At 48.1% G+C, this 26,892-nt stretch overlaps 1 protein-coding gene across 1 annotated transcript in view; it reads right to left on the bottom strand.

Annotated features, from left to right (window-relative positions):
- Positions 1-26,077, bottom strand: part of CNTNAP1 (contactin associated protein 1) — a 41,788-nt gene extending 15,711 nt beyond the window's left edge. Inside the window, exons 1-16 of the mRNA XM_081166094.1 lie at positions 25,925-26,077; positions 22,248-22,349; positions 20,787-20,980; positions 17,907-18,054; positions 15,957-16,160; positions 12,751-12,935; positions 12,412-12,555; positions 11,141-11,414; positions 10,186-10,335; positions 8,570-8,741; positions 5,938-6,044; positions 5,728-5,847; positions 4,227-4,430; positions 1,827-1,983; positions 1,309-1,436; positions 1,005-1,172 (exon numbers count right to left, since the gene is read on the bottom strand). Of these exons, the coding sequence (XP_081022220.1) occupies positions 1,005-1,172; positions 1,309-1,436; positions 1,827-1,983; positions 4,227-4,430; positions 5,728-5,847; positions 5,938-6,044; positions 8,570-8,741; positions 10,186-10,335; positions 11,141-11,414; positions 12,412-12,555; positions 12,751-12,935; positions 15,957-16,160; positions 17,907-18,054; positions 20,787-20,980; positions 22,248-22,349; positions 25,925-26,000 (2,533 nt within the window). The 5' untranslated portion in view covers positions 26,001-26,077. The remainder of the gene's footprint in view (positions 1-1,004; positions 1,173-1,308; positions 1,437-1,826; positions 1,984-4,226; positions 4,431-5,727; positions 5,848-5,937; positions 6,045-8,569; positions 8,742-10,185; positions 10,336-11,140; positions 11,415-12,411; positions 12,556-12,750; positions 12,936-15,956; positions 16,161-17,906; positions 18,055-20,786; positions 20,981-22,247; positions 22,350-25,924) is intronic.
- Between the last annotated feature and the right edge of the window lie 815 nt (positions 26,078-26,892).

The raw sequence follows: 26,892 nt of genomic DNA, 5'->3' as shown, positions 1-26,892 counted from the left end.
CCGTTTCCAAGCAATACATCCTTAGTTCTCCATCTCGTTCACATTTCTAACAGTGTTAGGGCCCATTTGCGCCACACATTTAAAGCAGTATCATACTACTTTTAGCAACCATGGCTTCCTTCAGAGAATCCTGGGAACTATAGTTTGCTAAAGGTGCTGAGAGTTGTTAGGACACCCCTATTCCCCTCACAGAGCTACAATTCTCAAGAGTGGTTTAACAGTCGATCCCTCTCCCCAAGAAACTTTGGGGACTGCAGTTCTGTGAGGGGAGAACATCCAGCACCCTTAACAAACGCCATCTCCCATAATTCTTTGGGGGGAACCCTATTTAAAGTTATTTGATGCCGCTTCAAATGTACCATGCGGACGGAGCCCTACATTTTGCACACCACTGGGATTGGGCAAAGTGCCAATACATTCAATATCTGTCTAAGAAGGCCTCTCAGACTACTCCCACTGCCTCGAGTTCCCAATTCCTGTCAGTTTGCATTTTTTAGAACAGAAAGTATTGATTTGATGTGTGGAGATCTTTCCTATTTTACTTAATTTAAGAGGGTTCTGGAAGCTTCTCTGTGTGAAAGAAACTTCATGATGTTTGGGTTATTCCTTCAGAGAAGCTGAATACAGCTGGTTTAAACTGGTTCTCTTATCTCTTCTGACTATAATAAGAGGCCAGAAGGAGCCTGTTTCACTTTCTCTCTTCCTTCTGGTGTGGTGTTCTGTCCATAGTATATATAGTATTAAGGTTTAGTCTTATTATAAGTTATTGTAAGTCTTCTGCAACTGGATTTCTTATGGACAGGGCCAATCCTGAATGTATTGGATTTGTGACCATTATGCTCATTTGCCTTCAGTAGCAGTAAAGCTCTGCTGGATGAAATATTAATTGCCTCTGGTCTATTTTTTGGGAATCCTCCAATGTGTTTAAGTTCTTACTCTGCTAACTATACATTGGGATCTACTCTGGATCAATACTGAGTGGGATTTCAATGACGATTCCGTACTGTTAAGCTCCACACGGATGTAGTTCTTCGGCCCGATGTTCTCCAGGAAAGTGCCAGAGGGGGCAGAAGTCTTGAAGAAGAAGCTGATATCCAGACTGTAGTTGACTTGGAAAGTGGGGAAGATCAAAGCCATTCCCCGGACGAAAGAAACGGTATTCCAAGAGTTGCCTGCAAATCATAGGAAGTCCATTATTAGCGCATGTAAAATGGGTGCGAGCCCCATCCCGTCCTCCCTCAGGGGCCCTCCATCCATTCCGATAGACACACGAGGGAACGGCATCCATATCCTCAGGCCGCTACTCACGGTCGCCATAGCAACGCAACGGGCCCACGTAGAATTGGGCCTCCGACCCGGTGCGGTTCGTGTCACTGATCACCACCTGCGTGACTGGAAGATGGTCGACAAAATTCAGCAGCCCTTTATCCGCCCGCCTGGAAGAGAGAGAGAACAATGTGTTAAGTTGTGGGTGAACATATCAGACGACACAGCGATTCTTCAAAGAGCTCTTGTTTATTCAGAGGCCAGAACAGAACTGAACTGAAGGGTTCAGCCAGCCTGCTTATATAGAGCTCCAGTACAACGTAACTGTAACAACTTTCTGTAACTATCCAATCACTGAATGTCACTTTCGATCCCTTATTTGCATGTGGACCTGAACTATTTACAGTATCCCCCTGCTGGTCCAGGGTGAGAACTTCAGTACGTAACACCATGGTTGTGGGAAACTGGGCCCGCTATCAGTTAGGGATATATGTTTCGCGCCCGCAGCCATGACCACCCAAGGCCCTCCTTGGAGGGACGAGAGCTGCCTTCTCTCTCACCACATGGCATGGTCCGCATCGCAGTTGCAGTAGAAACGGGGGTCGGCGCAGTTCTTATCCATGCCGCAAGCGCAGCGCCCCAGCCCTGGGGGAGAGCCCCCCCAGTAGTAATGGCGCTCTTCGTTGCGGCCCATCCAGAAGCTCAGCGGCATCCCAGCTAAGGAAGAACGAGAGAGCCTGTCAGAAGGAGATCTCACAGAGCCTGCTCTCAGGCAGACGGAAAAACATAGCTGTCAACCTTCCCTTTTTTTGCGGGAAATTCCTTTATTCCAGCGCCGTTTCCCCGCTGCTATCCCGGATTGTTAGATACAGTGGTGCCTCGCAAGACAAAAAGAATCCATTCTGTGATTCTCTTCATCTAGCGGTTTTTTCGTCTTGCAAAGCAAGCCCATTGAAGGATTAGCGGATTAGCGCTATTAGCGGCCTTTAGCGGCTTATCTGCTGATCGGATCAGCTGATAAGCGGCTTAGCGGCTTAGAAAAAAGGGGGGAGGGGAAAAAACCAGCGGGAACTCGCAAGACATTGTCGTCTTGCGAAGCAAGCCCATAGGAAATTCGTTTTGCGAAGCACCTCCAAAACGGAAAACTCCTTCGTCTAGCGAGTTTTCCGTCTTGCGAGGTATTCGTCTTGCGGGGCACCACTGTATCCCATAGACTGTCCCCGGGACAGGTGAAGCTGCTGGTCCCTTGTTTTCGAGGCTGCTGATCCCTTATTTTCAAATCTGAAAGTTGACAGCTATGCGGCAAAACTACCACCTGCTAAATCAGGCCAGAGGTCCATTTAACCCACTCCGCTGCCTCTGCCTACCAAACTTACGTTTTTCATTCAGATATCTAACACAACCTGAAGATCTCTTCCTAGTAAAGATCTCCTCTGTTTAGGGGGGTTGCATGCATTCTGCAACAACAGTGCCATTGGGTAATGCAAAGCTCAGCACCCTGAATTTTTTTCAGCCGTGAATACTTTTTTATATATATGCTTTTCAAGTTTATACATTTCATTAGTTTTACAATCAATTCCACATTTCAAAATTCGACTTTCTTCCCTTTCTGCGGTTCCTTATTATTATTTGTTAATATCGTCTGCATATTGAAATTCATTTCACTTGCTCATTTAATTATCTACTGTAAATATTCACTCTTGTGAAATTGCAGGTTGTTACAATAATCCTGATAATGTTTTTATCTGTTTGCAATTTATCTGTAATATTCAATAAACCCTTTCCATTCTTTTATAAAAAAAGTTTGCTATCTTTATTTTTTATTCCTCCGGTAAGTTTTGCCATTTCTGCATATTCCATGAGTTTTTGTATCCATTCTTCCTTTACTGGGATTTCTGCTTCTTTCTACTTTGGGGCAAGTAGCATTCTTGCTGCTGTAGTAGCATACATAAATAATTTTCTATACAATTTTAGGTAGTTCTGTCCCTATAATTCCCCAAACTTGAAAGTATTCATGCTCCCATGCTCCATGCTCCTTTGGGGAGCATGAATACTTTCAAGTTTCTAGTCATGATAGAGGTAAAGATCAACCTCAGAGTAGAGTGAGCAATGCCTAGTGAATCATATGAAGGCAGACTCAAGAGAGGTGTTGGAACAGGTGGCATTCCAGGGCTTGGCTCAGCCCTTGGACCCATCTGAAAGAAACAGGTTGTTTACCTGGAACAACAGTCCTTCTGGGAGGGACGCCGGTGGCGCTGTGGGTTAAACCACAGAGCCTAGGACTTGCCGATCAGAAGGTCGGCGGTTCGAATCCCTGCGACGGGGTGAGCTCCCGTTGCTTGGTCCCTGCTCCTGCCAACCTAGCAGTTTGAAAGCACGTCAAAGTGCAAGTAGATAAATAGGTACCGCTCCAGCGGGAAGGTAAACGCCGTTTCCGTGCGCTGCTCTGGTTCGCCAGAAGCAGCTTAGTCATGCTGGCCACATGACCCGGAGGCTGTACGCCAGCTCCCTCGGCCAATAAAGAGAGGAGCGCTGCAACCCCAGAGTCGGCCACGACTGGACCTAATGGTCAGGGGTACCTATACCTTTACTTTTACAGTCCTTCTGAGTGGCTGCCTGCACACAGAGCCCCATCTCCGATGCCCAACACCCCCATGTAGCATGGCCAATGGGATGATGGGAGTTGTAGTTCTGTACCAGCTGGAAGGTACCAACTTGGGGAATGATGGCACAGAAGTTAGGCCAAGGTACCCACCGAAAACACGAGCCTAACTTTGGAAGTTTCCCACTTGAGGAAAACAGGGGTTCTGCACAGGGACCAGGGAGAAGAGGCAGAACAAAAACAAGCTGCCTGGAATGGTTCCATTATAGCAAATTTCAAATTTTAGCAGGTGCTAAAAGCGAAACCCACACAACACCCGAGGGTGCAGCCGTGCAGCTCCGTCCACCTGGTCACTCACTCTGGGTGTTGAGCAGGCGAGAGAAGTAACAGCGGAACTCAATTTGCTGCTCGCAGTACTCGGAGGCGTTGGCCAGAGCCGACACCTCGCTCCACGAGGCGTTCCAGTAGTCCACAGTGCCCAGGAAAGGCCTTTCAGGGCTGTAACCGGTCACTCGTGTGACCCAGTATCGATTGTGCCAGACGATGGTCCAAGCCCGGTCCTCTGGAAGGCAGAAAGGGTGCAAAACGAGTGTGCGACAGGAAAAACAACTGCCCCCCCCCATGCAATGGAGACAGTGGCCTGCAGGGCTTGCTGTGGAAACCCTCTGTAGCCAGTTTACAGAGCCAGCCTCCATCAGAAGACCCTACAAAAGCTGAATGATCGATCAGCCTAGCCCAGTGCTGTCTACACTGTCTGGCAGGATTTCAGGCTGGGTAACCCCGTCCTACTTCGAGATGCTAGGAATCGCACCAGGTGCCACAACTCGTCAAGGTTGGAGTCGATGCAGCTCAGCACAGAGAGGCAGAGGCAATTGCCCGTGAAGCTAACTCCTTATTCAAGGATACAGCATACAACTCAGCAACAATTCCCAGTAGGTCTTGCCAGAGCAGTTGCCAGAACTGAAGGCCCCTGCCTTCCACCCCGTCTAAAGCTCCTCCTCTCCCGGACATTTCCCAAGCAGTCTCAAACTGTGTCTGCGCACCTCTGGCCTCTGTTCTGCTCTTATTATCCTGCGCGTTCTTGGAGACCAGCAGGGAGGTGACCTTGTCGCAGCTGAAGAGGGAGACTCCCATGATTCTTCAGCAGCCTCTGAACCCCCCTCCTCTGCTTCATCCTCTGAGTCTGAACTGCTCCCTGTCACCGGCTCTCCCTGCTCACTAAACCCCGTTGCCCCTTCAGCACCCAGTTCTCCCTCTGACCTCTCCACAGTGTCCCACCACCAATCCCCAGGCTCTGATCCTTCCTCCTCTGGGGCTTCTCTTGGGGCTCCCACTATTCCTCTTCGGTCCAGCCAGTCCCCGACACCTCTCACCTCCATTATGCTTCTGGCCTTTTCCATTTGCCATTTTTTAAAAGCGCTCTCTGCCGCAACACTTGTTGCTATTTAGACAAGCAGCAAAATACAGCCGGTAATGTTTTTTCATGCGATGCCACATTCCATAAATCAGCAACAATATAGAAAAGCAGCATTCCAGGAAAGGAAAGGGCGTTGCTTGCCGATATTCAGCATAAAAATGATACACAACCCCTTTGCAAAATTTAGATTGCAAGCTGAAGATTTCTATTGTAAAGCTTTCAGGTTCTGACATATTCTCTTTCAACAGTTTTTGCACAGTGCCTGGGCTGCTTGGGCATCTAAATAATATATTGGTAGAGTCTGGCTTGTTTTGCTCAGTGATGATGGCTTTGCTCTCTGCATATACTCCAAGGCTCCCTTTTCTTTTTGCTGCTGTGCCTATTCCACCCTGCACTGAACACCCCCTGATAAAGACCAGTATCCCACACATTTCCCCCATACCTCGAATATCACAGTAGACGTAAAAGGGTTTCAGGGGCCCACTGCCGTCCGGGTCAATGGTGTAGTTTCCAGACACTTTGCCGCTGAGTCGGTAGGCCTCGCAGCTTTCCTTGTAAACGGCTGCAAGGTTTAAGAAGGAAGTGAGGGGTCAGCACTCGTGTGGTCAGCACCTCAAGATCTCCCTTCCCCTCCCCATCCTCAGGGCCTCACGTGTGTGGCAGGTCTCCCCCTTGTAGCCCGTCAAGTCGCAGATGCAGGTGAAGTCATCCCAGGACTGGATACAGCGGCTTCCATGTTCGCACATGTTGGGAGTGCACCTGGCATGACATGAGAAGCAAGCTGGCACCAGAGAAAGGGACTCCCCATCGCAGCAGGGATCCAAGCCTCCTCCTCAAGAGGTGCAGAGGGTGGCAACACGAGAACGGGGCCTTCTCTGCAGCAGCTCCCCATCTATGGAATGCTCTCCCCAGGGACGTTTGCCTGGCGCCTTCATTATACACCTTTAGGTGCCTGGCAAAAACGTTCCTTTTTCACCAGGCCTTTGGTGGATTTGATTGACATCTGATGCCCTTTTAAAATGTGATTGGGGGTGGTTATTGGGTTGTTGTTTTTATTTTGATTATATATTTTGTGGTTTTGTGTTCTGTGAGCTGTCTTGAGACCTCCGGATATAGGGCGGAATATAAATTCAATCAATCCATCAATCAATCAATCAATCAATCAGTCAAGCTACCTGGTACACCATCTCTTTTGTAGTTTGTTGGCAAGACAACTGCCACTCCTGAAACATCGAAAACTGCCTTGCGGGACCCCTCTAACCTGGCGCTTTTGACTTCACCTTTGGCAAAGCCAATACCCACAGTAAGCTCATAGGCACTGCATGATTGTGATCAATAATATTATTTATTAAATTTACATGCGACCCTTTATTGAAAGATCACAGGGCGATTTACAACATTAAAGCATGATGGCACTGCCAGCCTCCTGCAGTGGGGCCTGCAACATAACATGGCAGTGTGGCACACTTCTGCCAGTCTGCCCTCCTTCCAGGAGACCCCATTCCATCTCCATTCAAGATTTTCAATTCTCCCACCCCCAGACACTGGCTACTGAACACCCTGGGGTAGTTTTCTTCAGGGACATTTGCCCCATTTGTGGTATGTAACACAAGCAGTCAAGTACAACACTTCCTGTTTGCCCAGAGTGGACAAACAGGGGGGTGTTACTCCACAGCCAGGAGGACTTCCTGTCACACCTGGTCTGGAGCGTCCTCCCCCTGCGTGTGACCAGGTTGGTGGGTGTGATCCTGGGAGACCCCATAAAAGGGGCTGGTTACGCAGACACCTCCCTTCTTCTTCCTCTTAATACTGAAGTATTTTGCTGGCTCTCAGCCACCAGGACATGGGCTCATTCCCATATGGGATGAACTCAAACCCTCTTCTGTAACTCTAAGCTAAAGCCTGCCTTCAGGGATCCAACCGTGAACTGAATGTGAGTAAACTTCTTATTACTTTTAAAAGAAGACTGTTGTGTCTTTATTCTTTTTTGGGAGGGATAAAAGGAGACTTACCAGGAACCAAACGCAAGCTGAACAAAGCCACATAGGATTGCTTAAGTAAAGAGATTCAAACGAATCTACCAACTAGCTTCCTGATATATATTGTGGAGAATGCACTCTGCTGCTCACTCACAAGCATGAGTTAGGAAGGATACTATTAAATCAATATATCCTCTCCTAGTATCTACAACATCCCTTAAAATTTTTTTATAAAGAATCTGTGTGTTTCCCCCAAGTTCCTTAACCTTTTCCTCCACTTTCATGATAATTTTAGAAGGTCCTTTCCCCACTCTCGAAGGTTCTTTGAGAAGGAGGTGATCAAAAAATAACTGTGTTGATATTTCAACTGCGAGCAAAAGCTCCGATCTCTCTAAACTGGTGAGATGACATCTGCTAGGTTATTTTCAAGCCCTTTCCTGAGGAACAGGAGTAGGCATAGCAGACAAGATGCACCTTCTGAGTCCAGCATGAACCATTTTCCCCATGCGTCCCCAAAAGCTTGCCGAGACCAGATTGAAGAATACAAAAACATTTCTCCTCCATCTGGACAAGGAAGTCCACATCTTGCCTGCCTTCGAGAAAACATACTGAGGGAGCTACAGAGAGAAAAGGAAGGAGCCTATTATGAGAGGCAGGCCAGAGTGGTTTTTCTCAGAGTGGGAGACTCAAGAAGGAGAAGTTCTCCCAGGTGGGAGGCAGGAAGACTCAACTCTCTGAGGCCTACATAAATATATTTATAATTTTATGAAGAGCATATAAGGGTTATTATTAATGTATCTTTCTTTTTCTCTAGTTTGTTTTTTTATTATTCTTTTTAGTTTAGTTTGAATTTAATGGTCTATTAAATTTAATGGTCTATGTTTAGGGAAGTTTTTAATGTCTGATGTTTCAATGTGTTTTTAATCTTTTGTTGGAAGCCGCCCAGAGTGGCTGAGGAAACCCAGCCAGATGGGCAGGGTATGTATAAATAATACACTACAATACAATACAATACAATACAATACAATACAATACAATACTACAGTTGAAAACCTTCAATAAAATTAAAAGAATTAAAAATTAAATGATGTGTGAGTGAGCTTTCTGGGCGTCTCCCATGCAAGCACTGGCCTGGACCCAGACCCCGCACACTCTCAGAGCATCCCCTGGGTTCCTACCATGCTATTTGTATAGGCTTGGCCCAAACACACAGCAGGGAGAACCAGCTAGACCTCATCCCCTGGTCTTGCCAGCCGAAGCCACCATCTTCTGCCCAGGCCAGAACTGCCACTCTGGCAAGCGTACCTGTCTGTGATGCCACACACGTTGAAGTACACCTCAAAGTACTTGCCGAGCCGGTGCAGACGGACCATATCTAACTCGATGGGCTGCCGGTCCACGCTGACCATCTGCATGCACCCATGGAAGGCCGTTTGGTTGGAGGCACAGCCGGTACGAGAGGCTGGCTTGGGGCAGCCTAGGAAAGACGTAGTGACCATCAACCAAAAGGAAGGGGAAAATTTCTCCGTTACATTTCACGAAACAGAAACAAAAAAAGTGATTGGATGAGGAAATAACATGATGCCCTGTGTATTATATGTGGGATGTGGGTTGCGCTGTGGGTTAAACCACAGAGCCTAAGGCTTGCTAATCAGAAGGTCGGCGGTTCGAATCCCTGCGACAGGGTGAGCTCCCATTGCTCGCTCCCTGCTCCTGCCCACCTAGCAGTTCGAAAGCACGTCAAAGTGCAAGTAGATAAATAGGTACCACTCCAGTGGGAAGGTAAATGGTGTTTCCATGCGCTGCTCTGGTTCGCCAGAAGCAGCTTAGTCATGCTGGCCACATGACCCGGAAGCCAATAAAGCGAGATGAGTGCCGCAACCCCAGAGTCGTCCGCGCCTGGACCTAATGGTCAGGGGTCCCTTTACCTTTACTATTGTACATTTAGTTTGCAATGCATTTTGCTTTTGGGCTTCTTCTGTCCTGTTCTTTTTACTTTGGAGGTGATGGCACTGATGAGTAGCCCCCATTTCTAGAACAGTCCTCCTTAGTCTACGCTCCTCCTTTCCGTGACCATGAGATTTAGCTAGGCCTCATTCCAACACCTTCAAACTTCAATTTGCACCTAGATTAAAATGGCTTAAAGCAACTGAGCCATTTGTTCCTCTTTTCATTTTTATTATTTATTAAATGTATGGTTCACTTTTCCCCCCAAGGTAACTCAGAACAGCTTACAATACATGTGCCTGGCTGCCTCCCCATCTCTTCTCAGGTGCCTCCCTTAATAGTTGTTCTCAAAAGCAGTACATCAGCAGGCAGCTCCCGTGGACCCATAGAGCTTGCTGCTGTCAGGGGCTGGACTGAGGAGGAATGGTGGGGGTCACTGCCCCTTCTCCCAAACCTTCCCGAGAACAAGAGGACATTATAGATTTAGAACAGTGGTTTGCAGAAGGTCATAGTTCAGAGGCTGCAGAGGGGAGAAGCTGGGGAATATTGGGGGAGCAGCAGGAAGAAGAAGCAGCCCCAGGGAGAGACAGCTTACAGACTCAGCATCTTTGGAAAGCATTCCTGACCCCCCTCTCCCAGAACCAGACAAGCATTGAGGATAGTAGAACAAAAAGTTCAGAGGCAGAAATCTCAGATTAGCCGACGCAGGGGTGACAGAGAACAGAAGAGACGCCAAGAGACTTGGAGCAACGCCATTAACTAGGGGATACTGCATACCTTCGTGTCTCTCTGTGAATATTGAATAAATTACTTGGTAAGAACTTTCATTGTTTTTCTTCTTCTTGGCTGCTATGTGGGAGGGATAGGATTCCCCAAAGCCTGACGACTGCCTATTAGTTAACCAACCATCAGCCCACCCGCTTGGAAAAAAATGACCAGTTCCCCCTTTAACCCTTAACCAGCCCAGAACCCACCTCCAAAGAAGTACTGGTTCCCCGTGCGCAACTGAATGTCTCTGTCAACGCGGAAGCTGGCGTCATTCTGGTCATCGATGGTGATGACGGCCATGGTTTCGCGCACCATCAAGGCCACCGAATGCCAGAAGCCATCATTCAGGCGATATCCTGTGGGTGGACGGACACAAGGGGATAAGATTCCTCAGACTCCTCATGTTGGAGCCACGGCTCCCCACATCTAGGGCCACCAAAGCCCACAATGAAATATCTGCTACCTTGAGTGATTCTGATGATACAATGCAACAGAATGCATAATTTTTAAAACAAAAACAAAAAAACCCAAACGGCATGCTAGGTTGCATTCATCCGTTTTGCCTCCAGGGCAGGCATTTTAAAGTTTCACCTCAAAACAATTACAGTGGTGCCTTGGTTCTCAAACTTAATCCGTTCCGGAATTCCGTTCCAAAACCAAAGTGTTCCAAAACCAAGGCACGCTTTCCCATAGCAAGTAATGCAAAAAGGACTAATCCGTTCCAGACTTTTAAAAACAACGCCTAAAACAGCAATGTAACATTAATTTTACTATCTAATGAGACCACTGATTCATAAAATGAAAGCAATAAACAATGTCCTGCAGTCATACAATCAATCCATAAGTAGTTGAACTGGGTTCCACACAGTCAAGAAAACAAGACAAAAAAGAGAACCGCAAAAACAAAAATGCAAAATAAATAGCAAAAACAGTCAGATCTCAGCGTAACACTTGGAACGGAAGCGTGGCACTCAAATCGGAAGTGTAGCACTCAAACTGGAAGTGTAACACTCAAAATGGAGCATGTTCGGCTTCCGAAAAACGTTCACAAACCAGAACACTTATTTCTGGGTTTGCAGCGTTCGGGTTCCAAGTTGTTCAACCACTATCCAAGGTACCACTGTAGAAGAAAACCGTCCCTCCTCCGTCCCCTCCCCATACCTGCCGCAAACTCCAGCTTCTTGGTCTTCGTTTTGGTTTTCGGCTGAGCGATGGTCACGTTGATCTGCCCGTCGCTCAGCACCATCTCGAGCCAGCCCAGGTCGTCTGCAAAGGACGTGTACATGAGCAGCCCCACAACGTCCCAGGTCCGGAAGCTGAAGCTGACGGCCAGCTGATTGCGGCGCGGGTAACCGGGCACCTGCAAGAAGTTGTTGACCCCAGCGAAGGTGAAGGGGAACAAAAGGTTGTCTCGACAGTAGTCGCCCAAGTGGCCCTGAAACAAAGGAGGAGACAGCTAAGGAGGTGGCTTGGTTGCTGTTTAGGTGTCCTGACTTTGCAGGAAGTTTTTTTAAAAAACCTCCATCATCTCAGCGGGAAAATGTCAATGTCAACTGCAAGTCCTGCTTCTCAGCTGCTCAGAGCCTCAAACTTCAAAATGCAATTGCATCACCAAACGTGCAATCACAAAATACATGCAACATTTAGCACGGAATAAGGGTCCACCTTTCTGTTCAGGCATTATCTCTGCTACTTTTATCTTTTCTTACAGAAAAATGAGCAGCGGCCATACACTTTATACAACATTGTCCTTTTCACTCTCAGTTGCTTCCCCCTGAACAGCTGGTGGGCAGGAGACCCAGAGGAAAATATGTCTGGGGGCTGAATATGCAGGCATCTCTATAAAAGTCTACTTGCTTCTGAATTTACTAGAGAGAGAAAATAACAGAAGTGCAGAGGGCTGCATGGTCAATGCAAGCCTCATAATAGAATAAGTGTAAGCCGAAGAGCCCTACATTTGGACTATTATGGTGCTGGAGGAGACTCTTAAAGAGTCCCACGGACTGCAAGAAGATCAAACCGATCTATTCTGAAGGAAATCAGCCCTGAGCACTCACTGGAAGGACAGATCCTGAAGCTGAGGCTCCAGTACTTTGGCCACCTCATGAGAAGAGAAGACTCCCTGGGAAAGACCCTGATGTTGGGAAAGATGGAGGGCACAAGGAGAGGGGGACGACAGAGGACGAGATGGTGGGACAGTGTTCTCGAAGCTACCAGCATGAGTTTGACCAAACTGCGGGAGGCAGTGGAAGACAGGAGTGCGTGGCGCGCTCTGGTCCATAGGGCCATGAAGAGTCGGACATGACTGAACGACTAAACAACAACAAAGCTGCTTCCGCAGTCTTAGCAAACATCTACAACAGAGTCAGGGGCAACTAAACAAAGTTCTCTCTCTCTATTTTTGCAGACCACAGTAACACGTTCATCCTCACCTCGATCCTAATAGACGGTTTACGGCGTCTTGCCAAGTTGCTGATATAGACCAAATTGTAGGCAATGTTTTCCATGCAGCCACGGAAGTTTGGCCGATAGACAAGGCGCTGCTTCTCATAGTTCATTATTCCCCCAAAGAAGATCTGCAGAAGTCAAGGAAACCCAGAGAGGATCAAATATGTAAGGCTGGGAAATACTGAAAGGTACCACTGCCACGGAGAAAGGGAGAAAAGCAGGGTTCAATTTGGGGCTTCAATTTAAAATCTCCAATCAGGGCATCGCAAGTGTAAACCCCTGGCAGAGCTGTGAGCAGCTGCCCACCATGCCACGCCAATCACCTCTTTGTCCAGGTCAAGCTGATCAAACTCTCCATTAAGGCGGTACTGCAAGACCTCCCCGTCCAAGCTGAAATTGACAAATCGCCTGTAGCGGTCAATGCGAACTTGGTGCCAGTGTTGGTCATCCAAGAGACTTCCCAGTTTCATAATCGTCTCCCCTCCGCTCATGTTTAGTGAGCTGTTGCCTGGGGAGCAGAAACAGCATGTCAACAGGATGCGGGAGATATTGTCCGCAGAAGAGCAGAGCCAAGTCATTCGAGTTCTTTCAGTGGCCCTCTAAAATCCAACTTTTGGCCTTGGTTATTTGGTGAGCCAGTATATACCCACGGGCAGAAGACAGGCAAAGAATGCTGTTTTTCTGTACTGGAAGTTCTCAGAAAACTGAGAAAAAGATCAATTTTGAAGCTGCAACTCAGGAATATGGGTGGCTGATGGAAACCTGCAGATCTCTGAATCGAAGGACTTTTTAAACAGATCCAACAGCTTTTACGGCGTTTTAAACTGATTTTTTAAATTATTTACATTGTCATTAATTGTCATGTTTTTTGTTTCCTTTTTAAACAGCATTATTTGTTTGCCACCCTGGGCTTTTGGGGGAGGAAGAGCAGGATACAAAATCAAATCAGTCAGTGAACTAAGGAAAAGTTAATACAATAATAGACCATTAATATAACAATATATTATTCTATTATTTATTTAATATCTGCAGGTGTGGCAGTGGATGTGTAATGGACTGCAGTCTTGCCTTGGTAACGGCCTGGGCGAAAGCCAATAAACTGAAGTTCAATCCAGCTAAGTCTGTTAGTGGGTGGTTCCCTACACTCCCTCTGAAGGAGCAGATAAGATAGCTTGGGGGTCCTCCTGGATCCTTTGCTGTTGCTTGAGGCTCAGGTGGCCTCAGTGATGTGGAGTGCCTTCCATCAGCTTTGGCTGGTGGCTCAGCTGTTCCTCTATCTGAACAGGAATAGTCTAACTTCTGATGTCTATGCTCTATTGGCCTCTAGGATGGATTAAGTCTTCTGTTGTACACTATTTACTACAAAGCTTGATGACTAAGCTCTTTAGCGACAAAACGCTAGGTTACCAGAACAACGTCCAAGCACTGAACCACTGATACGTTACAAGTGGACCATTTATTACCATGTTTGCCATTGTTCAAGATAAAATCTATTTTGGAAAGAGAAGAAATGAGCACTGAACCGCTGACATATTACAAGGGAACTCTTTATTTACTGCGTTTGCCATTGTTTAAGATAAAACCTATTGGGGAAAGAAACTACTTTTGCCATTTTTGGGGACGGTTATTGTTTGTTTACAGAAACAGTGGTACCTCGGTTGTTGAACATAATCCATTCCGGAACACCGTTTGACTTCCGAAAAGTTTGGCAACTGAGGCGTAAAGGGCAGTTGGCAATTTCAATAGAGAAATTTGGGGGGGAAACGCAGCGAGAGCCGTTCGATTTCCGAGGCGCATTTGAAAATGGAAACATTTACTTCCAGGTTTTCGGCATTCGAAAACCAAAATGTTTGGCTTCCGAGACGCTCGGAAAACTGAGGTACCACTGATATTAGGTAAAGGTAAAGGGACCCCTGACCATTAGGTCCAGTCGTGGCCGACTCTGGGGTTGTGGCGCTCATCTCGCTTTATTGGCCGAGGGAGCCGGCGTACAGCTTCCGGGTCATGTGGCCAGCATGACTAAGCCGCTTCTGGCGAACCAGAGCAGCGCAAGGAAGCGCCGTTTACCTCCCCACTGCAGCGGTACCTATTCATCTACTTGCACTTTGACATGCTTTCAAACTGCTAGGTTGGCAGGAGCAGGGACTGAGCAACAGGAGCTCACCCCGTCGTGGGGATTCGAACCGCCAACCTTCTGATCGGCAAGTCCTAGGCTCTGTGGTTTAACCCACAGCGCCACCCTCGTCCCTTTACCACTTTACCACTGATATTATCTTGTGTCTAGTCACAGGTGTGGCAGATGTGGGTTGCAATTCGAAGGGTCAGAGAATTGTGGGGCCCTTACTCCAGCCAGCTTTATCCTCCGCAGACGCTTTCTCCCAGCTAAGCTCACTTTCACTATCAAGAGTTTAGCTGAGATAAAAGTACCTGGGGAGATGGAAGCATGGGGATGAAGGGCAGCAGAAAGGTTTGGCGTGCACCCATCCACCCATTCGCATGCCCTTTAAATCTCTCTCACAAATACCCCATTTCGCATGCAAATGCGGTGCTCACATTTAAAGATGAAAGTCTATCAACTTTATGTCATTTCAGCTCAAGATCACCTCTGCTTAGCCTGAGCTGCTTAGTGGGCTCAGCTGCAAAAGTCTTGCATGCAGACATTGCAAACTATAGCAACTCTGCCAGAAAGCTTCACAGGAGAGGTCTGCTAAATCTTAAATCTCAGCACCATGAAACATCTACATGCATTGCTATGAGTTTGACTGCCTTGATTAATGTTATGCCTTCATTGTGCTTCTGTTTTAATAATAATAATAGTAATAGTAGTAGTAGTAGTAGTAGTAGTAGTAGTAGTAATAATAATAATAATAATAATAATAATAATAATAATAATAATAATTTATTTATTTATACCCTGCCCATCTGGCTGGGTTTCCCAGCCACTCTGGGTGGCTCCCAAAAGAATATTAAAAACATGATAAAACATCAAACATTTAAAACTTCCCTAAACAGGGCTGCCTTCAGATGTCTTCTAAAAGTCAGATAATTGTTTATTTCCTTGACATCTGATGGGAGGGCGTTCCACAGGCCGGGTGCCACTGCCAAGAAGGCCCTCTGCCTAGTTCCCTGTAACCTCACTTCTCGCAGTGAGGGAACCACCAGAAGGCCCTCAGAGCTGGACCTCAGTGTCTGGGCTGAACGATGGGCGTGAAGACGCTCCTTCAGGTATAATGGAACGCCCACCCATTAGATGTCAAGGAGTTAAAGAACTACACAACTTTTAGAAGACATCTGAAGACAACCCTGTTGTTGTTGTTGTTATCAGTTGTTTACTCTCACGTCAAACAAGGATATTCACAAATTAGTTATGTCACAACTGCAGATACCCAATCACTGCCTTAGCAGCTTGTCACCATCTCCCACCAGCGTGGTCAATGGTCAGGGATGATGGAGCCCAACGACAGCTGGAGGGCACCACGTTGCCTATCTCTGAGTTGGGACTTGCATGCTTTCCCCCCTCCAAGCTCACCAAGGCTTATGCTGAAGACCAGTTGGGCCTGCTGCAGTTCCAGGCTGATGTAGTCGCCCTGGGCCCCCGCCGCGTACATTAAGATCCCCTCGCGTTCCATCGTCTTGAAGTTGAACCCAAGCATGTCTTGGACGGTACGGACCGTTCTGGTGCGGAACTTGTAGGCGATGGCATCGTCGCCATCGAAATATAAGACGTCAGACTCTGCGGGGAAGAGGAGCACAGCAGTTGCATAGCTGCTTCCGGTCAAGTTTCCTTTCCAAGTAAAGGTAAAGGTACCCTTGACCATTAGGTCCAGTCGTGGCCGACTCTGGGGTTGCGGCACTCATCTCGCCGAGGGAGCCAGTGTACAGCTTCCAGGTCATGTGGCCAGCATGACTAAGCCGCTTCTGGCGAACCAGAGCAGCGCACGGAAACACCGTTTACCTTCCCGCTGGAGCGGTACCTATTTCTCTACTTGCACTTTGACGTGCTTTCGAACTGCTAGGTTGTCAGGAGCAGGGACCGAGCAACGGGAGCTCACACCGTCGTGGGGATTCGAACCGCCAACCTTCTAATCGGCAGGTCCTAGGCTCTGTGGTTTAACCCACAGCACCACCCGCACCCCTCCTTTCCAAGTACGACAGTACAATAGTAGCCAATCCCATTGTTAATGCAATCCCAAATTAGACCAACAGTACCTTGGCTGGTGCAAAGTTTGCTTGCATGTGACTCCTGATCAATACTAAGAGCCAGCGCCTCAGTTACTAAGCTATATTTTCATCTCAGGTTCCAATAATTTCCTGAATACCTTGCACTCTGAGAACGGCTCTCCCTATCTTATCTAGCTCTCTCGCCTCAGCCCTAAATATGTCACACCTTGAAGACATCTGGAAAAACACCCTCTTCCCCTTCCCCACCCAGTTTGCTAAGAAAAAATAAACAAACCAATACATGCACCATATTTTCCTCTTTTAACCAAAGACTGTGGGGGGCAATCAATTTCCAAACTGCTTCTCCACAAATACAAGTTTTTATTTTGAGTATGTGCTATGATTATGGATTTTCTTGTTAACGTAAAAAAAGTAAATGGGAAGTCGACATTCCCATGTTGGTCCATAATCTCAAACACTGTTTTTTGTGACAGTACTCACTGGTACACAATACTGTCACCGCTCTCTGTTTTCGCTGCTCCTGGTAACTATTTTGTGCTGGCACCCAGAACACTTGGATCAAGATAAGAGTACCAGTACCTCATTCATTTTTTTAATAAAAAGCACTGCCTATTAGGAAAACATATTGATCAAGGCAAATAAAAACACTGGGCACGTTCAAAATGTATTAACAAATGTATTGCCCTAATGCAGGAATTTCAGAGCCCAAAGTAAAATAATCTGAACAGAAAGATAACACACTTTTCAGGGTGTCTCCCACAAATCTTCTTTTACTTGGAAGGTATAAATAGCATCCAAGTATTTCGCGTTTCTGTGAAGCAGTTGTTTTTAGAATGCCGTGGAATGTTAGCATGTGTTTTAATCTGGTTTTTGGCTTACTGTTGATACAGCGGTACCTCGGGTTAAGAACTTAATTCGTTCTGGAGGTCCATTCTTAATCTGAAACTGTTCTTAACCTGAAGCACCACTTTAGCTAATGGGGCCTCCTGCCACCGCCACACAATTTCTGTTCTCATCCTGAGGTAAAGTTCTTATCCCGAGGTACTATTTCTGGGTTAGCGGAGTCTGTAACCTGAAGCATCTGTAGCCTGAGGTACCACTGTATTTTTGAATATTGCAAATAGGGTTTGTTAAACTATTTTTTTACTGATAATGCTACTGCTTTATCCTTTTCGTAAACCGCTTTGGGATTTTTATCACAAGAGAGCGGCGCTGCACATAAATCTCAGGGTGGGGAAATAAAAATGAAATGAAATAAATGAAAGGGAAGTTGAAATTCCCAGCTTGAATCACTTACGGTAGTAGCAGCCATAAAGGCCCACGCGTAAGCCGATGGAACCATGTGGATTCCAGGCCACAGGGATGATACGGAGGTACCGAGCCAGGATGGGATGATGCAGGTTGTGGAGAGCCACGCCGCTTGCGTTCACATTGCCAAAAAATGTCTGCACAAGGGAAAACAAAGTGGTGATGGGAAGAGAAACTTCTCAAGAGCAGCAGCACGATCAGCCACAGGGAGGCTGTCTTCCTAGGCACACAAACACTTTGTGGATTTCAGAACTAAGAGCCAAAGGGAGGGATGAGAAATTAAGGCAATAGAATGCAAAATCTCCAGGCAAGGGCATTTTTTTCTCCCCTTGTAGGAAGTCCCAGGTTCGTTCCTTGCCATTTGCCATGGAAAGGAACTTGGAAAAATCTCTGCCTGAGACCTTGAAGGCACACAGTCAATTGGGAAAAGACATATTTATTTTCAATATTTACAAGCCCCTTTTCACGGTAATGGCACAAGGCAGCTTCCGTACAGTATTAAGATGCAGTACAACGCAAACAAGTAAGAGCAAGCCAACTTACCAAGTCATCCTACTACATCATAATAATAATATAACAAGAATAATAATTTATTATTTATACTCCGCCCGTCTGGCTGGGTTTCCCCAACCACTCTGGGCAGCTCCAGCAAAATATTAAAATACAATAGTCTATTAAACATTAAAAGCGTCCCTAAACAGGGCTGCCTTCAGATGTCTTCTAAAAGTCTGGTAGTTGTTTTTCTCTTTGACATCTGGTGGGAGGGTGTTCCACAGGGTGGGTGCCACTACCGAGAAGGCCCTCTACCTCAGTGTTTCCCAACCTTGGGCCTCCAGCAGTTTTTGGACTACAACCATAGGCGCCGACTCCATGGGGCCTGAGGGGGCCCGACCCCCCCTCAAAAATTCGTTTGGGGGGGCTCTGCCCCCCCAATAATCTCGGGTGCCCCTCCAGCAGAGCGCCACCGCCGCCCCTCCCCCAGCCCAAAATGCACAGGGTCGGGCTGCATGCCTCCTGCCCTCCCTCCCGAGCAAAAGCTCCACCCAATTTCCTTCGGAGCTGATTAATAGGCGCAGCACGCTCTCCCCTATTCGCTCACGAGGAGGCGGCGCCACTTTATCTGCATATTCATGAGCTCATTTATTATTCATGAGCTTTCGCGGGCTCCCCCAATATTTTTTATAAGTCGGCGCCCCTGAATACAACTCCCATCATCCCTAGCTAGCAAGACCAGTGGTCAGGGATGATGGGAACTGTAGTTCAAAAACAGCTGGAGGCCCAAGGTTGGGAAACACTGCTCTACCTGGTTCCCTGTAACTTGGCTTCTTGCAGTGAGGGAACCGCCAGAAGACACTGGACCTCAGTGTCTGGGCTGAACGATGGAGGTGAAGACGCTCCTTCAGGTATACTGGGCTGAGACCATTTAGGGCTTTAAAGGTCAGCACCAACACTTTGAATTGTGCCCGGAAACATACTGGGAGCCAATGTACATTGGTCTTTCAGGACATAAATACAAGTCATAATAGCAAAAGTCTCCCTCAAAACCTGTATAGGGGCACAACACATTTTTTAAAAAATAGAAAGTTATATGTAATAGACAAGTCTTGAATGTCTGCTTAAGGGCCTGCAAAGAAAGAGCCACCCACGTCTCACCTGGGAGGCAATTTCATTTTGGCGGGTGGAGCTACTGGTGAAAAGGCCATGCCCACTCCAGCCAAACTGATGCACTGACAGTTATACAAGGAGGACCTTCAAGGCTGATGTTAAAGAAGGGATAGCCAATATGGCAGCCTCCAAATGTTGTGGACTGCAATCCCCATCATGCCCAGTCAGCAAGGCCAAATTGTGGGATAACAAGCCTCATATAATCAACATGCTTAAGTCTAATTAATGCATGAAGGGATTAATACCATAGAGTAAGCTGTCCTGCCAGGCTTAGCTATGTCCACTTCCCCTTACCTTGGGAAGGACTATGTAAACAAGCCTTTGTTCAACCTTAGTCTACCTGAGAAGCTCTCTGCGTCAAGAGGTTTGAGCTGGTTGCTCCAGCAAAACCGCATGGCTCTCACAAGCCACTCTTGACTTCCTACTCCAATGATTTAGGAACTTTCACCACTTTGTAGCTAAGCCAAGCCATACCGCCTGTGCAACTTTCTGAAGCACATGAATCTGACCTTTGGAGAGTTGATAAGTAAATCACTTTTTAACTTATCAAAAATGTGGTCTTTTTCTATGCTAGTGGAAGTGAGAAAATTTGGAAGGGCATATTTTAAAGTCTGTATTTCCATGCATTACTTTATGACTTTAAATCTCTGCTAGGGTTCTCTCACCAAAGCGTACTGGCCCCAGATCTGGATCTTGGCATCCAGGGAATTCTTTCTATATATGTATTTTGAACCATCACATATATTAGGGGTGGTGGGAACTGGCGGCTGAGCAAAACGAGCGTGTTCCTTTTTTGCACCATATAAAGATATGGGCACAGAATCTACAACAGGCGATTCTAGAGGATAAGTCTGGGAATCTCTACATAGCAAAGGACTGTTGTTTTCAGTAGCCACAAATCATGAAGAAAACTGCATAGATCCCTTGCAAATCCACAACAGGAAGTTGAAAAGGCTGGTTTTCACCACCTGTGGTGCCCAAGTAGGAAAACACAGCAGTTCTGGAGCCAAGAAGCAGAATAAACGAGAGGGATTTTTCAGATGGAATTACCTAATGACCCTTCAGTATAGGCGTGGGGAACTATTATCTCCCCAAACCCCTTATAGGCCAGGTTTGGGCAGGAAGGTGCCCACCCACCAATCACCTGATGTCACAGTGCTGCCCCCTCCCTGTTGGAAGGTAGGGACAGAAACTCCTCTCTCACCCAATTGCTCCCTTGTTGAAAGTAAGGCTTCCAGTTGCTGGGGTGGTCCCCATAGAGCACAATGTAGCGTGTCACCCAGTTGTAGGTATTGAAGGTCCCCTGAGTGGCGATGGCATTGATACGGCATTTCTTGGTCAGGTCAATCTGCAGCCACGGTTGCTTGTCTTGCGGATCAGGAGACCAGCCTCCAGCACCTGAAAGAGGGTGGGGAGGACAAGATACGGGAAATGGTTGCTTTCGTGGCATCCTAGAATTGTAGAGTCGGAAGGGACTGTGACGTTAACATATGAGAGTGCTGGAGGTGAAATAGTTAAACAAGTTACCCAATCAGAACACAGGGGGGTGGAGTCAGAGGGACTATAAAACCAGCTCTGGGAGGGGCGAAAGGGGAGTTCGTTGGGAGTTGAGTGGTTGGTTGGAGTGGGAGTGAATTGGGATAGAGTCTGTGGGTAGGTTGGGACGCGGGTGGCGCTGTGGGTTAAACCACAGAGCCTAGGGCTTGCTGATCAGAAGGTTGGCAGTTCGAATCCCCGTGACGGGGTGAGCTCCCGTTGCTCGGTCCCTGCTCCTGCCAACCTAGCAGTTCGAAAGCACCTCGAAGTGCAAGTAGATAAATAGGTACCGCTCCGGCGGGAAGGTAAATGGCATTTCCGTGCACTGCTCTGGTTCGCCAGAAGAGGCTTAGTCATGCTGGCCACATGACCCGGAAGCTGTACGCTGGCTCCCTCAACCAATAAAGCAAGATGAGCGCTGCAACCCCAGAGTCGGTTACGACTGGACCTAATGGTCAGGGGTCCCTTTACCTTTACCTTTTACTGTGGGTAGGTTGAGTTAGTGAAGCGAAATAAGCTGAGTCAGGAACAGTTAGGAGCTAGGAAGACAAGTAAATATCTGAGAGGTGGTTTAGTGAGTGAGAGTAGGTAGTGGAAGTTATAGGTCTGGATAGGCACCCCATGATTGTAATTGACCGATACCATTTATGATACCACATGCTTGTTAAACTGCAATAAATAAACAAAAGTTTATGTTCCAATTTAAACCTGAGTGGACTCAGTATTGTACCAGGTAGGGCCTGGGTGGTGGCAGTGAGAAATAAAGTGGTGGTTCGAACCGCCGACCTTCTAATCGGCAAGTCCTAGGTTCTGTGGTTTAACCCACAGCACCACCGGCTTTGTGGGCCACATCCGATGGTTGGACCACCCTGACTTAGTGTGACAACCATAAGCACAAATCCAGCATTTAGAGACCATAAGTTTCTCCGGTGGCTGGATCCAGTATAGCAATCGTCGCCTACAAGTGACACATTTCACTTCCATGCATTGCTTGTGAACCGCCTTGGGACAGTGGGCCAATTTTGGAAGACAGTCAACAAAACCCAGTGGGCCACTGTCTTAGTCTTGCATCTGGTAATGCTACTGAGCTGGAGAGAGCGTGAAGTCTGTCCCTCCGTGATGAACTCACCATAAATCCGAGCGAACGTGGCAGCGCGGAAGATGCTGGATCGGGAAGATGCTGCGAGATTCCAGGTGTAGAGGGGGCCAACCAGTTCATAGTCACAAGTTCCTGCAGAGAAGAATAGGAAGAATGGAGTCTTGCGATGGGGGCACCTGTCCAAGGGGCGGCAACCTTGGGGCGGGGTTTTATTGCAATGTGTATTTTCTTTTTTACATTACGCTTAATGCTCTTAAAAAATCTGTAAGTCGCTTGGATGCTCCTTATGCTGAGAGTGACTTATAAACTGAAATCATCATCATAATCAGGGCGCCAACTTGAATTAAACATTGGAGGGGCCAGGTAAGCCCTGAATAACTCGTCACACAAAGCAGCACACATCCCCCCATTTGAATGGCAATGCCGGTCAACTTGGGGTGGGTGGGTGGCCCCCTCAAATATTTTATGGGGGGGGCGAAGGGACCTCAGCGCCTAGGAGTTGGCTCCTATGGTGAGCTTGATGGACTAATGGCGAGACTCTGTTTGAGGCAACTTCCTATGTTTTTAATGCCATCTAAAGCTGCAGTCCTCAACATAGCAGAGGGTTAAGTTCCACAGTGGGGCTTACTTCTGAGTAAGCATCCAAAGCACGTCTACTCAGAAATGCTTGATGGGCAGAAGCTAGTAAGCTTACTGCCACATGTATGTGTAATAGCTGTTGTTAATTATTTTATTTAATTTTATTGATTTATAAAATTTACCAGTGGTCTCAGGGTGGGTTTCAACAAATCAAATTATCACCACCCTCAATTCTTCACTTGCCAAATGCCAGCCATAAAATATCTACACAATTCTCTGATTCCTCGTTTCAAATTAACCATACCCATTCATTCCACTGATAACATTCCAAATTATAGACAGGTGCAATTCCTCATAGGCTTGGGGAAAGAGAAACATATTTACTTAGTGCCAAAATCCAGCCAGTGCTGACAACTGCCTCAGGACAGGGGAGTACTCCATGGTGCCACCACTGAGAAGGCCCTGTTCCAGGCTCTGGCCAACCGGACTTTGTTTACTGCTGGCATGGCCAACAGGACCTCTATGGTGGATTTCAATTCACAGGAAGAACAGTTTAGGGAGCACCACTCTTTGAGACAGCAGAGTCCCATCCTCTACAGGGCTTTACAGTTTTAAGCCAGCGCCTTGAATTGGACTCAGCGATGAACTGAGTAGACAGAACTAGCAGTGTATCACCACAGGCAGCCCAACAAATTCGAACTCATGCCATGGCACTCTGCACTAGCTGCTGTCTCCACACCATCATCAAGGGAAGCCCTACACAAAGCACACTGCAGTAGCGAAGGAAAGGCACTCCAGACATGCTCAGATGATACGCTATCACAGGGGTCAGCAACCTTTTTCAGCCATGGGCCGGTCCACCGTCTCTCAGACCATGTGGTGGGCAGGACTATATTTTGAAGGGGGGAAATGAACGAATTCCTATGCCCCACAAACAACCCAGAGATGCATTTAAAATAAAAAGCACACATTCTACTCATGTAAAAACACCTGGCAGGCCCCACAAATAACCCAGAGGTGCATTTTAAATAAAAGGGCACATTCTACTCATGGAAAAACACGCTGATTCACGAGCTGGATTGAGAAGGCAATTGGGCCGCATCCGGCCCATGGGCCTTAGGTTGCCTACCCCTGCGCTATCACTACCTCCCATGTAAAACAGGTTCCAGGGCAGAACCCCCGCCAGATTAAGCTGCATGTCTTTAAAGTTCAGTTTTCTTGGACGCCAGCGGCCAAGACCAAGTGACAAAGTGAGCAGCTCCTGTTTTCCTTCCAGAGATGACAAGGCACACGCACATCAGGCAGGCAGCACACTGAGCCTGTCACCGCTGCAAAATTGGAAGACCGTTGAACAACAGCAGCAGCAGCAGAGCTATCCACCGGCTCCCTCCCTCCAGGTTTATTATTTTTTTCCCCCCTTCCACTGCAGAGAGTGGCTGGCACGCCCTTGCAGGCTCAGCTCCTGCCTGCCTCTATCTGCTAAAGAGCAAAATGGGGAAGCCCTCTCTCGACCCAGCTATGAGACAGCAGAACAAGGCTTCGAGAAACAAATGGCCGGGGGTGCAAGGAAGTGGGACACACTCGAGTTCCCTGAGCCAGGTGGAAAAGAGATGCACATTACATCAAGGACAGATGAAGGAAGCCATTGACCTGCCCAAGGAAGGAAAACAAATAACAGGCATCGCATCCCCCAACCTCAGGCAACCTTCCAGCAAACTCACTAGGCCAGAGCTCTCTGGTGGAGAGGAACCCCAAAACTCCCCCCCCCACTCAACCCTGTTAAAAAATGAAGAGGGAAGCCATAGGTAAGTGTAGAAGTCTGCAGAATCATCACACACACTCCAAAAAAAGGCAGATGTGGAAGAAACGACCCAGACCTGTAACCTATTTTTGCAAGGCCCTATATGGTGGGGTGGATGGGGGCAGCAGGGGGCTGGCTTTGTCCTGCCCTCCCAGAGCACCTATGTATGGAACAGGCTACAGGCTCTCAGCCATCTCCACAAACAAACTGTGCAGCCTAAGAAAAAGTGTCTATGTGTGTGTGTGTGTGTGTGTGTGTGTGTGTATGTGTGTGTTCAGATGGAAGAAATGACCATTCGCTGGGCCTCTGTTTTGAGAGGGCCCAAGATACACACTCGCCCAAGAGCAAAGCCGGGATGGGGTGCTGTCAGGAAGCAGCTGATGAAGCCCAAATCTTTGGTACTGAGCCCCAGATCCCTTGCCCCTCTTTTGGAAAAGGCAGCAACTACTTTGAATGCTTTACCAAAACAAAAACAAAAAAACTTTGCCACTGCAAAGGGCACTGCTACCAGCCCCCAGCCCCCTTAATTTGCTCAGCGACCTAAATGTGCATCCACACATGCCGATCCCCAGGCGCAAAGGTTACGCCAAATGAGCGCCTGTGTCCCGGGTCTCCGGGAGACCTAGTAGCCGGGAAGTGCTGGATGGAAAGCCGCTTTCTCGACAGCTGGCCAGGATACCAACCAACCTCCAGCCCCAGCCCCGCCCGGCAGCTCCCCAAGTCGGGATTCCTTGCTAACACGCAGTGGCGTAGCGTGGGTTGTCAGCACCCGGGGCAAGGCAAGTAATTTGCGCCCCCTAACCCGTGGATTTGCGCCCCCTAACCCTAACCCCCAGATGTTGCGCCCGGTGCGGCCGGGCCCCCCCCCCCTGCACCCCCACGCTACGCCACTGCTAACACGGGATAAACACTCTGACCTGGGTGGCGGGGCAGGGGGGATGGGGGAAGAGACGGGGAAGGGGACCCAGGCGTCTTGTGCCAAACGACCCCGACGCAGAAGCCTCTCCCGAGGGGGTTTCGAGGGATGGGGTAGTGATGTCTCTCCTACAAGCGCGCGGCGCGAACCCCGCCCGCTCCCGAGGTCCCCAGGGAGCCGCTCCCCGCACCCAAGACGCCGCAGCCCGCGCGCAAACCTCGCGCCCCGCCGCAAGCCCCTCTCCCCAAACGTTGCGCGCTGCGCCGCGCGCCCCGGAGCGCAGTCCGCCTTGTCCCCGCCCCGTGACCTTTTTCCCCCTCTCCCCTGCCGGCCCGATCCGGGCTGCTTCTTCTTCTTCTGCCGCAATGCAGCTGCCGCCGCCACCGCCGCGCCAAGTCCCGGGACACTCACGCCAGAACCAGCCTCCGTGGCTGGGCTGCAGGAGAGCGGCGACGGCGAACACGAAGAGCATGGCGCGGCCGCCCATGCTGCAGCCGCGGCGCGGGCTGCTTCAGTGCGCTCCCGAGCCCAGCCGCCTGGCCATCGCCGCCGCACGTGCGCCCCTGCCCGCCTCCGCCTGCCGCTGGCCGGAGCAAGCCCGTTACGCGCGCCTCCGACGCGGGGAGCGAGCGCCGGCGCGCCTCCGCCCGGGACTAGCCGACGGCCTCTCTCTCTCTCTCCCTCTCTCTCCGCCGAGCTGATCGTTCCCGCCCCTTAGGGGGGAGAGCGCTCTGCACAGGGTCAGAGGCAGGGTGGCCACCTTCGTTTTCACCAGACAGGGCGGACGGTTTTCCTTTTCATCTGGTGGTGCTGAAGTGACTTCCACGCGATCCATTACAATCTCTTGCAGTCTTACAAGGGTGGCCCCTCTGGAATTTGTCACACACAGACATACATATGAATTTGTAAATCTGTCTGTGACACAAAAGGCAAATGCAAAACAAATACAAAATACAGAAACACAAAAGTACACAATACAAAAATGCAAACATTAAACACAAAAAGAATAAAAAACACATATAGAAGAAAAACAAAATTTCTCTCTTTCTTAATCTCTCCACTTTAAATTGACTTATTTTCCTGACTTCCTCACGTCTCCCATTATTGTATCCCTTTTAAATTTAGTTCAGCAAATTCCTGATCTATTAGTTTATCTATTATTAGTCCCCTTATACTTTTTACCTTGTTGCTGGAGCCCCTTCAATTCATTTCAATGTCATCAACATTCAAAATTTTTACAATGTTTCTGCAAATAAATTTTAAATTTCCTCCAATCTTCTTCCACCGACTCTTCTCCCTGGTCTCTGCCAGTCATTTCCGCCATCTCCATATAGTCTATTAGTTGCATCTGCCATTCTTCCAAGGTGGGTTAAAGACAG

Source organism: Podarcis bocagei, assembly GCF_964188305.1.
Source record: "Podarcis bocagei genome assembly, chromosome: 13".
Taxonomy (NCBI): Eukaryota; Metazoa; Chordata; class Lepidosauria; order Squamata; family Lacertidae; genus Podarcis; species Podarcis bocagei.
The sequence above is the reverse complement of the archived record's forward strand: the minus strand, read 5'-3'. Positions and strand labels throughout refer to the sequence as shown.